The sequence below is a fragment of the Convolutriloba macropyga genome, chromosome 8 (assembly GCF_964194025.1).
Source record: "Convolutriloba macropyga chromosome 8, txConMacr16.3, whole genome shotgun sequence".
Lineage (NCBI taxonomy): Eukaryota > Metazoa > Xenacoelomorpha > Acoela > Convolutidae > Convolutriloba > Convolutriloba macropyga.
Window position 1 is genome coordinate 47,851,550 of NC_134475.1, and position 12,349 is coordinate 47,863,898.

General features: G+C 37.8%; 1 protein-coding gene across 4 annotated transcripts in view; it reads left to right on the forward strand.

The window, feature by feature from the left end:
- LOC142344775 (uncharacterized) overlaps nucleotides 1-12,349 on the forward strand; it is a 120,691-nt gene that overhangs the window by 86,942 nt on the left and 21,400 nt on the right. For all 4 annotated transcript variants that reach the window (XM_075396701.1, XM_075396699.1, XM_075396700.1 and 1 more), the window contains exons 13-14: nucleotides 8,233-8,408; nucleotides 8,905-9,108. In XM_075396701.1, the coding sequence (XP_075252816.1) occupies nucleotides 8,233-8,408; nucleotides 8,905-9,108 (380 nt within the window). The remainder of the gene's footprint in view (nucleotides 1-8,232; nucleotides 8,409-8,904; nucleotides 9,109-12,349) is intronic.

The following is a 12,349-nucleotide window of genomic DNA, read 5'->3' on the forward strand; positions in this document are numbered from 1 at the left end:
ACGTGCAAAATTTTTTGTTCACTTGCGGCATTTTAAAGCAGTTTTTTTCATTTATTTTGGTTAAGACGTTTGGTTATGATTTTGTTTTCATTTTAGACTGGTTTCGGTAGTGGTTTGAAGGTTTCTGGAAATTAATATGAATTTTATGATAAGTCGGAGGTTTTTAATGTTTTTTGCTGTTTTTCAGGTTAATTTTTGCGTTTTTTTACGATTATTAATTGCTCTCAAACGAAGTTTGTAGCAATTATATTAGTCCTGTCGGTCTTTTTTTATGCGATTTTTCGCTTGACCAATTTTTCGTCTGACGCTTTTGACTTTTCGTCCTCAAAAACGGGATAAACAGGTAGCGCCCAGCGGGCATTATGTGCTCTTAGAGCCTTTCAGGTCTGTTTCAGCTCAAACTGTCTTGGAGACTTATACTTATACTTATGGTGTGAGGGGCGGTTCTTAGAGGTTGACACCCCCCCCCCTTTGTTGACCCCCCCACCCCCACTATTGGCTCCACCCCCCCCCCCCACCGCGCTTTTGCCCCCCCACCCAGTGCTGCCCCCATCAGCCCCCGGTGCACCCCCCCCCCCCCCGTGGCTAGCTACTGACCAAGCCAACCGCTCGCCGGTCGTTTGAGAGCAATTCGCCCGACGTTAGTCGGTTATGTTTTTGTTTTACTGGCTCAAATGGGTCTTGAAGAAACCCTTCTACTCGAGCAATTTTTTGATAACAATTGGTTACAGTTTTGTGGGTAAGAATTTTTTTGTTAAGAAATATGATAAAAAATGGCGAAAATTGGAACTATTTTTCTTAATTTTTTGCAGTTCGTTTTTTTTCTGTTTTCAGCTAAATTTCTTTGCCTATTGTTTTGCGAGCATCTGAACACCCTATTGGCTGAAGGGAATTTTTCTTTGGATTTATATGTTCTTGAAGTATTAAAAAATTTAGTAACTTTTTCCAAGTTTTTCAGTGAAAGTTGTTTTTAAAACTTTATAGAGTCACCTGGCAATTTTTGGCAGTCACTAAGAGCAAGTCTTGCTAATACTGTTTTTTTTGTTGTCACAAACCTCTCATTGTTGCTAGACTTTTAAACATGAGTTTCGTGATGGTTGCATGATACAGTTTATAGATATCAACTGAGTCTAGATATCAATTGCTTCCCAGTTAGTTATTATTTCAGATTTTTTGCAAATTGAGAATTTGTTAATATTTTTATTTTATCGGTGGCATATAGTCAACCAATTTGTTTAAAATATTTAGTTCATTAATCGATTCTGATTATTGAGGGCCTTAAGTGCTTCGAAATAAAATTTTTCGAAAAAAGTGTCAGCGGTTGTCTTCGGTTTCGATTATTCGGTTCAATTAGAGTGATAAAATTGCGAGACAAAATGATTCACTAAGTAAACCCCTTGTAATTCGGACAAAGTAATTTTGTTTTTAATATGTAGCTCGAGAGATTTTAAAAGTGCCCTTTTAATTGATAGGCTATCTCAAAGCTTCAAGAGATAGGCTATTGCAAACTGGCAAATGTTGTAAACAGTTATAATATACGTTGACCTGTTTTCTGAGCATGTTTTGCTCGAAGCTGTTCTTATATTGATTTTTGTCTCCGTAGCTTTCCTGTTTCTGAAGGCATGTTTAATTGCTCTCAAACGAAGTTTTTAGCAATTATATTAGTCCTGTCGGTCTTTTTTTGCAATTTTTCACTTTTTCACCAATTTTTCTTCTGACGCATTTGATTTTTCGTCCTCAAAAACGTGATAAACATGTAGCGCCCGGCGGGCATTAAGTGCTCATAGAGCTTTTCAGCTCTGCTTCAGCTCAAACTGTTTTGGAGACTTATACTTATGGTGTGAAGAGTGGTTCTTAGAGGTTGAAGGCCCCCCACTGTTGACCCCCCCCCCCACTATTGATGTAGTTTATGGATCTTTTTGAGCCAGTGAAACTATTCCCAGTCCTCAGAAATGGGATAAAGAGGTAGCGCCCAGTGGGCATTAAGTTCTCTTGGAGCCTTTCCGCTTTCGTCTCCCAGGTATGCGATTCACAGAATCTGTTTAGTAGACTTATACTTATGGTGCGAAGGGCGGTTCTTAGATGGAATCCCCCGCCCACTGTTGCCACCCCATCAGCCCCCCAGTGCACCCCCCCCCCCCCCGCTGCGCTCACTTACGCCCCTTCAATTAAGCTAAAGCTACCATCACTAAACCGTGGCTAGCTACTGACCAAGCCAACCGCTCGCCGGTCGTTTGAGAGCAATTCGCCCGACGTTAGTCGGTTATGTTTTTGTTTTACTGGCTCAAATGGGTCTTGAAGAAACCCTTCTACTTGAGCAATTTTTTTGATAACAATTGGTTACAGTTTTGTGGGTAAGAATTTTTTTTGTTAAGAAATATGATAAAAAATGGCGAAAATTGGAACTATTTTTCTTAATTTTTTGCAGTTCGTTTTTTTTCTGTTTTCAGCTAAATTTCTTTGCCTATTGTTTTGCGAGCATCTGAACACCCTATTGGCTGAAGGGAATTTTTCTTTGGATTTATATGTTCTTGAAGTATTAAAAAATTTAGTAACTTTTTCCAAGTTTTTCAGTGAAAGTTGTTTTTAACAGCTTTTTTTCATAATTTTAGCCTAAAGTATTTTTTTCAAAATTCACATTAGTGGTTTTTGTAAGTACTAGTTGTTTTGATGAAGTTATTTTGGCAGAGATAGTTTTTCGGGATCTCAATTTATAAAAAAAAAATCTGATCAGATTTTTTATCATATTTTAACAGATTTGATTTTATTGTTTTTACTTTTTTGTTTCATGACTTTGTTTCAAGATAATCATAATTTAGTGAAGTCACATTTTGTGTGATCAGTAGTTGGATGGCGTTTAAATGGATTTTCACTTCGAGTCGTTTCCGGAATTCTTCCGGCTATGTTTTTTTGTTTCGTCGTCTGACGCTTCATTTTCGTTTTACATTTGTTCTAGAACATTCTGTCTCGTCACTGCTTAAATGGCTTTTTCGCGCTTGATTTCACGCTTTCTGCGTGACCTAAATTGCGGTTATTCAGAAACAGAATCTGTTCCTAAAACAAAGTTGATTGTAAGAAAACAGATTGTATGGTCCGACAGCCGAGAGGTTAAGGCGACTGGCTGTTAATCCGGAGATCGCCGGTTCGAGACGCGACAGGGAAATTTTTTTTGCACCCAAAAACAACATCCTTTGAAATAAACTTGTAAGTTTTATAGGCGGCGGCGATAACTATTATCAACTCACTTCTGTATCTTTTTCCATCTGTATTTTACGGCACGCAAGTCTACTTCGCAGCTATTCCGGCAATCTGCCGGCTATGTTTTAATTTAATTTAAACGCTCGAAATATGACTAATTTTTAAAGGTCGATTAGATCTTTAAAAATTGTGAAAATTGGACCTTTATTTGCTGAGACACTGATGAATTAGCATTTCTGAGCTATATCGACTATTGCCTGGAAGTCAGCCGGCTATCTTTTTCTGACGCTTTGCGACCTGTTATTGTGCTTTTTAGCACCCCCTGACCTGCTTACAAGCAACTTCTAGAATATTATTAGTCTGGCATTAATGGACTGGTTATTTGTAAGCATCCGGAGTTCGCAGACATGTGAACCTAATGGCAATTTGGTTGGCTTTTACTTGTTTTCGCTTTGCAATATTTGTTATCCTTATTCGATTGTCTTCAATGCTGGCGCCATTAATCCCAGTCTTTTTGCCTTTAAGATGAAGAGTTCATGTTAAATAAATATATAAAATTCCGCGAACTAATTTCTTGAATTGTGTTGCATAATGTTAGCTATGTCTGCCTGGCACGTAAGAGTTTATTACATGAATTGATTCGCTGCAAATTTTACCATTTCTGCAACCAACGTGTGTTGACCTCTGTTGGCCGAGCCATTTGAATTAAGCAGGATAAATATTAAATGTAACCCTCGATATATTGAGCAAATTTGAAGTTGAGATTGCGTTATGCAATATACCAGATAGCGGCTGTGAGTTGTTAGCCTGATCTGATTTTGGTGATGGTGTTGTGTTGATGGTGGTCGAAGAGAGAAGAGAGGGTATTTTTGCGTGTGTTTCTATTATTGGATTGAAACCAGGTGGGGGTCAAATAAGCCGATAACCAAGCAAGGCGAATTTTGGAAATAAGGTGAAAATTTCCGACGTAGCCTTGTAGATGGTGGGCCGATAGGCGCGCTTTAGATAGTCGGACAGCTTCAATTTCTGTATTACATGCGTCAGCGCATGAGAGGCATGGCCATGAACAATGGTTTGAAAAATGTGGCTCTAAAAATAGTTTGCTCAAATGTTTGCATGTTTTGATTAACTGGATTGGATACATTACAAATTAGAAGTACTTCTGATTTACCTGATATAAGTATGTATCCGTCAGCAAAATATTTTTGAGCGATTAGATTATCTTTGCATAATTTTTAACTCTTTTGCCTATCGGCTTACTTCTATTTCGGATTGCTTAACTTTTCCTTTGAAAGAATCTGCGCTATTTGCTTTCATCTCAGCTTAGAAGGCGTGTTTGCTTTGACACTTTGCTCAAGTTTGCATCTATCAGATTGAAAATGGAGAGTGGTAGAGTTTAGTGGTTGTGTGTTAAAGGTATCATCGGAATTAAGATAAGAAGGCATGCTTAGAAGGTGTTTCTAACTGATACCGATTGAGTGCATGAAAAGTAATTAGCCTCATGGAGACACGCTAACCAGTGTCATTTCAGATTAATTTTAACAACTAGTAAATTTTATGTTTTATATGCAGTTCATGCACATATTTGTTCGGTTGATGCCCGTTACTTTGCACAGAATGAACAAAAATAATATGTATTGCCTATTTATTTGAACAGTAAATGTAGAAAATTTTGAATCAAATGATGTTCTTCGTTTGAATAACATAGGAATGGTGTGTGGCTTCGAGCAACAGATAATTTTGGCAATTTGTTTGCAACCTTTAATTGTTTAGGGAATACTGACTGATTAGCATTGTTTCTGCCGATTTCGGCATAGCATTTTGCAATGCATGTTACAGGTATCTCTTTGTGCCTTGCAATTCGAGTCCTATCCAACATTTACTCATAGAAAATCGCCAAATATGTATACTAAAATGCGTAATTCCAAGTAGTTCTTAGTTTTTCTAATAGGAAATTCCTATTTTTTTTACTCTTCACGGGTCCATTTTTTTCTGTCGTTGAAATACCCAACGAGAGGATTAAATAATAACTACGCAATATTTTTAACTCGTCTCGAATTGATTTTGCAGCAATTATGACTCGAAAAGGAGTGGAGCATGTGTATCTACAATCTACATTTTCTAGCTGAAGCTATTTTGTCCAATATTTGAACCTTGCTTTCTTTCTTTTCAACCATTGACGATCGAGCGTTAGCATTCAGTAAGTTTGTGTCTGATGTACAGTAGTTACTGAATAAATGCTGGAATAATCAAGAGGAAAAGGTTGTTTTACGATATTTGACCTTTAAATAATTCTCGTTCCTTCCTCTCCTAACCTACTACGAAACCCCATACCCTATCAAACTCTACCAGTTATACACACCTTTCGCCACCCTCGTTTTTTTAACGTACTTTGCACTGCTAGCCTCCCCCCTCTATTTATCTGCTATTACCTGCCTGTCTCAGCTTCATCTACGACTCTCGTCTATCTACCCATACCATCAGCTACTTGCTACGTCTAGTCACTCCTGAGAGATTGTCTGTTAAAAACATTGAAATGTTTAAGATGTTTGTGCAAAGTATCAATCATCGGACTATTAATGAATTGAGATAAAAATTTTGCCTGCATCTTAAAAGAATGTTTAATGGGCAATATAGTTTTGGTTAGACTTATTTTTTTGCATGCTATGATCTGTATTTTTTTCTAGAATTTTTAATTGCTCTTGAACGAAGTTCATAGCAATTATTGTAAACGTGTGTGTCTTTTTTATGCAAAATTTTCGCTTGACAATTTTGACTTTTGGAGTGACTTTTTGCGTTTCGCGTGATCTAAAATTCTCTCTCAATCACAATTTCAAGCAGCTAAACTCAATTGGCGGCAATTTAATACTAAAAGTCAAATGAAAAGTGCGCCGAAACTGATGTCATTTTTTACTTTAAATCTAAATAGTGGTATATGTTAACCTCTAATATGGTTATTGGAAGCCCGCTAATGAACTTCTTAGTCCCATTTAGGCTCCCCCTCCCCTCCCCTCCCCATCCCCCCCCCCCCGAATGAAGCAGGCTGCAATTGATTAGAGCTATCACCAGTCGTTCGAGAGCATTTCTTCCGACGTTTAGTGGGTTATGTTTTTTCTAGAGAATTATCGTTATAATGGGTCATCGGGTCTTCAAGTATTCTGCTGATTGTTTCTTCTTTTGTGTGTTGCAACATTTGTTGGACAGTTTTGAATTTTCGATTGACCTTTTTCTTCGATGTTTCTCTTGACGTCAGTTGCTCTTTCCTTGTTATTTTTAGCAGCTGATAGCAAGTAGCGACATTGGTTTCGTTTATTGTGGGAGGGAATAATAGGCTCTAGCGACATGACAATGGATCTCATTTATTACTCCCGAACTTAGCTTGTCGCAATTATTGTTTTCGTGGGTTTTTTATGCAAGTTTTTTTGCTCTACTGAGTTGACCTTTTGAGTGACTTTTTAATGCTTTACTTGGATTTTGCATGACCTAATTGCTCTTTTGTTCACGATCGTTAGCAGTTTGAGCTCACATAGCATCAGTTTGCAGGGGATGGGATATAAGGCAAAAACTCGATTAGGCGAATGAAATTTTTACAGCCATTAGGCGAATAGCAATTTAAACATTGAAAAGAGGTACTTCATAATCCACTCGATGCTGTTCAGTTGTCAAGTGTCACTGACAGTAGTCTTTACATGCAAACGAGTCACTAAAAGTGCATGCCAATTGCCTTATGTTTTTCAATGTTTTGCTCAACTCGTTGTCAGCACAGCCATTTGTCTGGTTAAAAAAGTAAGAAGTGAAGAATAGAATATATTTAAAATTAGATATTAATAGCTCAAATGTGAATAATACTGGTTGGAAAAAAATGTGCGAAAAATTGGGGAGTTGGGGGTGAATTCACATCGTAAAAATGCTGAAAATTTGAAAACTCTGTTGAGCTATTTTTTCATCGAAGTCTATTGTTATAGTCACTCAGTTACATTATATTACCAATCGGATTTTTCAGTAGCTTTAAGTGTTTTTATCGGCATTCGTCTAATTGGAGTGAACTGCTCCCCATTTTATCTCTATGTTTTCCCTGACCAAAGTGTCAATTGTCATATCCTGCGAACATAACTATAAAAATTATACTCTTTTCTAATAATTGGTTAACAATTCCCTCCGTTCCATATGAGAGATTTTGATAATTGGCAAGTTTCGGAGTACTTAATTTTTAGTGCATTATTAGGTCTAAAAGTCTTGACGTCAATTTTTGCTGTTGGTAAACCCTTCAGCGGAGCGTTTGGTGTGGATGAATCTGTTTTTATTGCTTCTAATCTTTTTTGCAATGCTTTAAATGCGTCTCAAAATGAAGCTCAACAGGGGTACAGGGTTTAATGGGCTTCCTTAAGAAAATTGAATATTATGATTAGTAGCCGCGAAGTGATAGCTGAGGCTATTCTTGGCCTTCTCTTGGTTTTTTATTTCGTCGTCAAGATTTTTGTTGCGACCATATGGCGTCACAATCACTTCAAATCTGCTTTTTGTTCATGCAATTTCAAATGAATTGCGTGCGTGACGTCATTTTCACTCTTAGTAGAGCGAGTTTTTTTGTTCGTTCACATGATCAAGTTTTTGGTCACACGTGACTTACGTCGCTCTCAAAAATGATTTCCTTACAATGAAATTGACTTTTCTTTACTTTAATTCAAAGACAAGGTCAAGCGAGTGTATATCCCTCTAAGTATATTTTGAGAGCACCTAATAGAAACAGCAATAAGTAAACAGATTCGTAATCAAAATTTAACATTTCAGTCTTTAATGAAAAGAATAAGTTTCTTTTTGGTCTGTCTTTTTTTTACTTTCTTCTTGAGACTGCAGATCTACGAAGCTATTGCGGCTATTTTCTGGCAATCTGTCAGCTATGTTTTAATAATGAACATAATCTAATTTTTTTGAAGAAGCGACAGAAATGAAGCTTGGGGAGGGCGTATTCACATCACAGATTGTGCTTAGAAGTTACGTAACAAATGATGGTAATGTGATTGGTGAATTTAGGTGGACAACGAGGAGGGTGCAGACTTCATAGAGCAGTTGCAGTCCATTCCTCACAGGAGTGACTCTACTGCACCTGAGCAGCAGTTGGCCTATCAGAATATTGTGAGACATCTCTCCAACAGCGAGTACTCTTCCTCCGCATCTGCCACAACTGCCACTTCTACAACCATACACAGGTGAGAACAACTCAACATAGAATACAACAACTCAACATGAGAAGAAATAGATAATTGACCGCTTTCTGTTGTCCAACAAATTTCAGTCAACTATTGAGCGTGACTGGATACTATCAAATTATGTAACTGCCAAGATATGCGATTTCCATTTGAGTTATTTTTTAAAAAAGAAAGTTTTAAGAAGAAATTTTAAGGAAGTTTTAAGCAGCTTTAAAAAGAAATTTTTAAGAGAAAATCACAGAAAGACTGGACTGGTTTGAAAAAATAATGCATGATAAATGGACTATTGACTTTAGCGTTATTATGAAAATTGTTGGCAAGTCAGTTTAAGTATGAAAGATTTACACTCTGAAAAAAATTGAAAGTTACTCTTATGCATAGTAATTGGTCGATAATTGCCTGGTTAACTGTTTGCTAATAGATGATAGATCAAAGCGCGTAAAAATCAGAACCATTACCTTGTTAAGCTTATTTGGTTTTTTGTGTCTCATTTCAGTCACGCGAGTGTGTCTAAAAGCAACTCGATCACTATGCGAGAGTTAGGTGCTCAGAGTTCTCTGGACTCTTCGGCCTCGGGAGGCACTGGTCTGGGAATTGGTGCTAGTGGTGGTGGAGTGGACGGGTCTTCTATGTGCAGTTCCATCAGTTCTTCTGTCTCTACTCAATACCTAAAGAGTTCACAAATATCACAGCATAACAGGTTGGGAGCTTGTACTATTTTCCTCTTCATTTTGCGCCAAAAGCTATCTATTGTTTTCTTTATCTGCGTAATATTTTCATTCGCTTTAATATCCTTAAAAATGATCGAGCTGCGATTGTGTAGCTTGGGCTTTTAAATTGCTCGAAAAGAGGTTTGAGCAATTATATTAGCCCCCTTGGTCTTTTTTAAGCAATTTTTTGCTTGAACAATTTTGAACTTTGACTTTTCGTCCTCAAAAAAAGGATAAACATGTAACGCGCGGAGGGCATTAAGGGCTCTCAGAGCTTTGCGTCGCACTAGACTTTAAGAATGCAATCCACAGAAAGTGTTTTGGAGAACAAAAATTCTTTGCGGGGCGGCCGTTAGAGTTTGGCCCCCACCCGCAATCCTCACCGCTTGCACATTATTCCACCCACCCGTAAGTCAGCGCGCTCGACCCCACACCCCTTCGTCTGAACTACAGCTAGACTCCCTAAACCGTAGCTAGCTACTGATGCTAACGGCCTGAAGGAGAGCAATGTGCTATATGTATCTACTTTTTCCAACCGGTCGAATTTGTAAAAAGGATGTACAAGGCAGCTTGTAAAAATGATCCTCTGGTTGCGCAAAATTATAGCAAAGCGGGGAGAAGACAGTAGTAGCTTAATTTTTTTGCTACGGGAGCTCATTTTTGTTCAACTTTTGCTTTTTCAAAGCAGGTTTTGAGTAATAACCTTTTGTGCAAATTTGGTTTTTAATTACTCTAGAACGAATTTTGAAGCAGCTATTGTAAAGGTGAATGTCTTTTTTGTGCATTTTTTGCTTGACAGTTTTCTTCCAGAACGGTTTTCATTTTCACTTCTAGAATTACTTTTCACGCTCGACTTTATGATTTTTTCTCAGTGATTATTTGCTTAAATGAAGTTTGTAGCAATTATTTTAGTCCTGTCGATCTTATTTTTTGTGATTTTTTGCTTGATCAATTTTTCGTCTTAACCATTTGACTTTTCGTCCTCAAAAACGGGATAGACAGGTAGCGCCTTGCGGGCATTAAATTCTCTTAGAGCCTTTCGGCTCACTAGTCTCCAAGCATGCGGTTCACAGAAACTGTTTTGGAGACTCACTTACACTTTGGTGTGAAGGGGGTTCTTAGAGTTTGACCCCTCGCCCCCCCCCCCCGCTCACTCCACCCCCAATCCCCAACCCATCCACATTGTTCAGGGCGTAAGGGCCCCGTGCTGCCACAGAGCCCCTCCCACCATTGCCCCCATCAGCCCCCCCGCTGCGCTCACCCCACGCCCCTTCAATTAATCTAAAGCTAGCCTCACTAAACCGTTTCTGGCTACTGGTGAAGCCAAACGCTCGCAGGTAGTTTGAGAGGAATTCGCCCGACGTTAGTCGGTTGTTTTCAATTGTGAGCATTAAGAAATTACGCTCCTTACTAAAATAAAACTGATTGTGAGACAAAACTGTTCGTAGCCCATCTAGCTGAGTGGATGTTGTCCAGGATTCTCACCATGGAGGTCGCCGGTTGGAATCTTTCCATAGTCAGAAGTTTTCGAATTATATAAGTTCCCCTAGCCTGTACTCTCTTCTAAATTGATTGCATCACCAGTCATTCGAGAGCAATTCGTCTAATGTTATTCGGTTTATTTGTATCAAATAATTTGCACAGTAGTTTGTGTTAGGAGGTTCTAGGATGCGGTTAGAATTTGTTGTAGATTTGGTTATTATTGTTTTGGTTGCTATTATTTTAAAGTTTTGGTTTGTCAATAAATGAGTATTAGCTTAGAAGCGATAGCGAGGCAACTGGTGGTCGTCTCATCGTGGTTTTTATCAATTCGTCGTCTTTCCGATTTTCAAACATCTAATTACTCCTCAAAAGATGAAAGTGCGTCTTTTGGGACCTTTATTTCTGTCTCTGAATTTCTGTGTGTGAAATCTTATATCAAGATTTAAATAATATAAAGATATTATATACCTTATATAATGTGTTTGAAACGTAATTCATTAGAAGTCAGTGTCTCATATTTCTTAGCTTTTTTTGTCTCACTCAGGACTTGTTTCACTCAATAAAATGACCCATGCACCCTTGTTGTTAAATCTAATTTCAAAATGTCCACTAATATAAATTGCCGGCCTCATGTTATCAGCAGCTGTTATAGCAGCACTATATTTTTTACTTTGTTCAACTAAACTTTGTTTCGTTTTTACCTTGGTACACAGCTTGTTCGACAATTTGCGTGAAAAATTTATGTCATCTGTTGTAGGCTCGTGTCACTCCTCTGTTCATAGTGATTTTAAGCAGCAGTTGCGCAGCTATTTAATCTGAAACTATCAAAGTCAGTACCGGAAACCGAAATCAAAAAAGAAAAAGGAGAAAGCCCAATTTTAGGTGCCCGCTACTTCAACTTTGTCCTGATAAGTCTTGAGGAGCGGGCTTACAAGTTACTTTATTCTTATAAGCTACCATCTCCAATGCTCAAAACTCATTGAGACTCTGGAGTAGCTCCAAATACGAAATGACATGGAGATATTTTGTACTTGAAAACTGTTTTCGTACAATTTTTCTCTTTTAATGCCAAACGGGTTTAATTTTTTGCAGTTTAAAAAATGTAACTTATTGAAATCTTGGTTCATAACCGATTCTTGATATTATTATCTGGTCAGTTGGAATGAGCCTCGCTATCATCTTTAGTGATAGGGGGAAATCATTAGTGTTATTTCTCTTGTTCTCGAACTCAAATTTTTCAAGGGGCTCATTGGAATCAATGTTGGTTTTTTCCGGCAATCTTCTTGAAATTCAATAGAGGTCACCTGCGCTTCAAATTTATAATATCAGATTAGACATTTTTATAATTTGAACGTATTATTAATATCCGCCGTCAGCCTCCCAACGGCTATTATTAAGGCGCTCTTCTTTTTTACATTTCAAAGAATTTGAGTTGTGTTGTATAAGGGCGCTGTCTTTTTTTAAGATCTGTTCACACATTTTCATGATTTTTGAAGTCAAATTGGAGTAGTGATTTTGGTCACGCCGAAACAGGAAGTGGAGCGAAAAAGCGAGTGGTTTTGCGGCGTGAATTTTTTTGCTCTAAATTTAAAGTAGAGTGAGAAACCGGTGTTTGAACAAAAAGTCGCTTTCTCGCTAGTGGCGTTTTGTTCACATGCGGCAATTTCACTTTGATTTTTACTGTTTTTTCGATCTTTTGGATCGGACGTTTTCCTAAATGGTTTTCCCAATTCATTCTTAGTCCGTTCT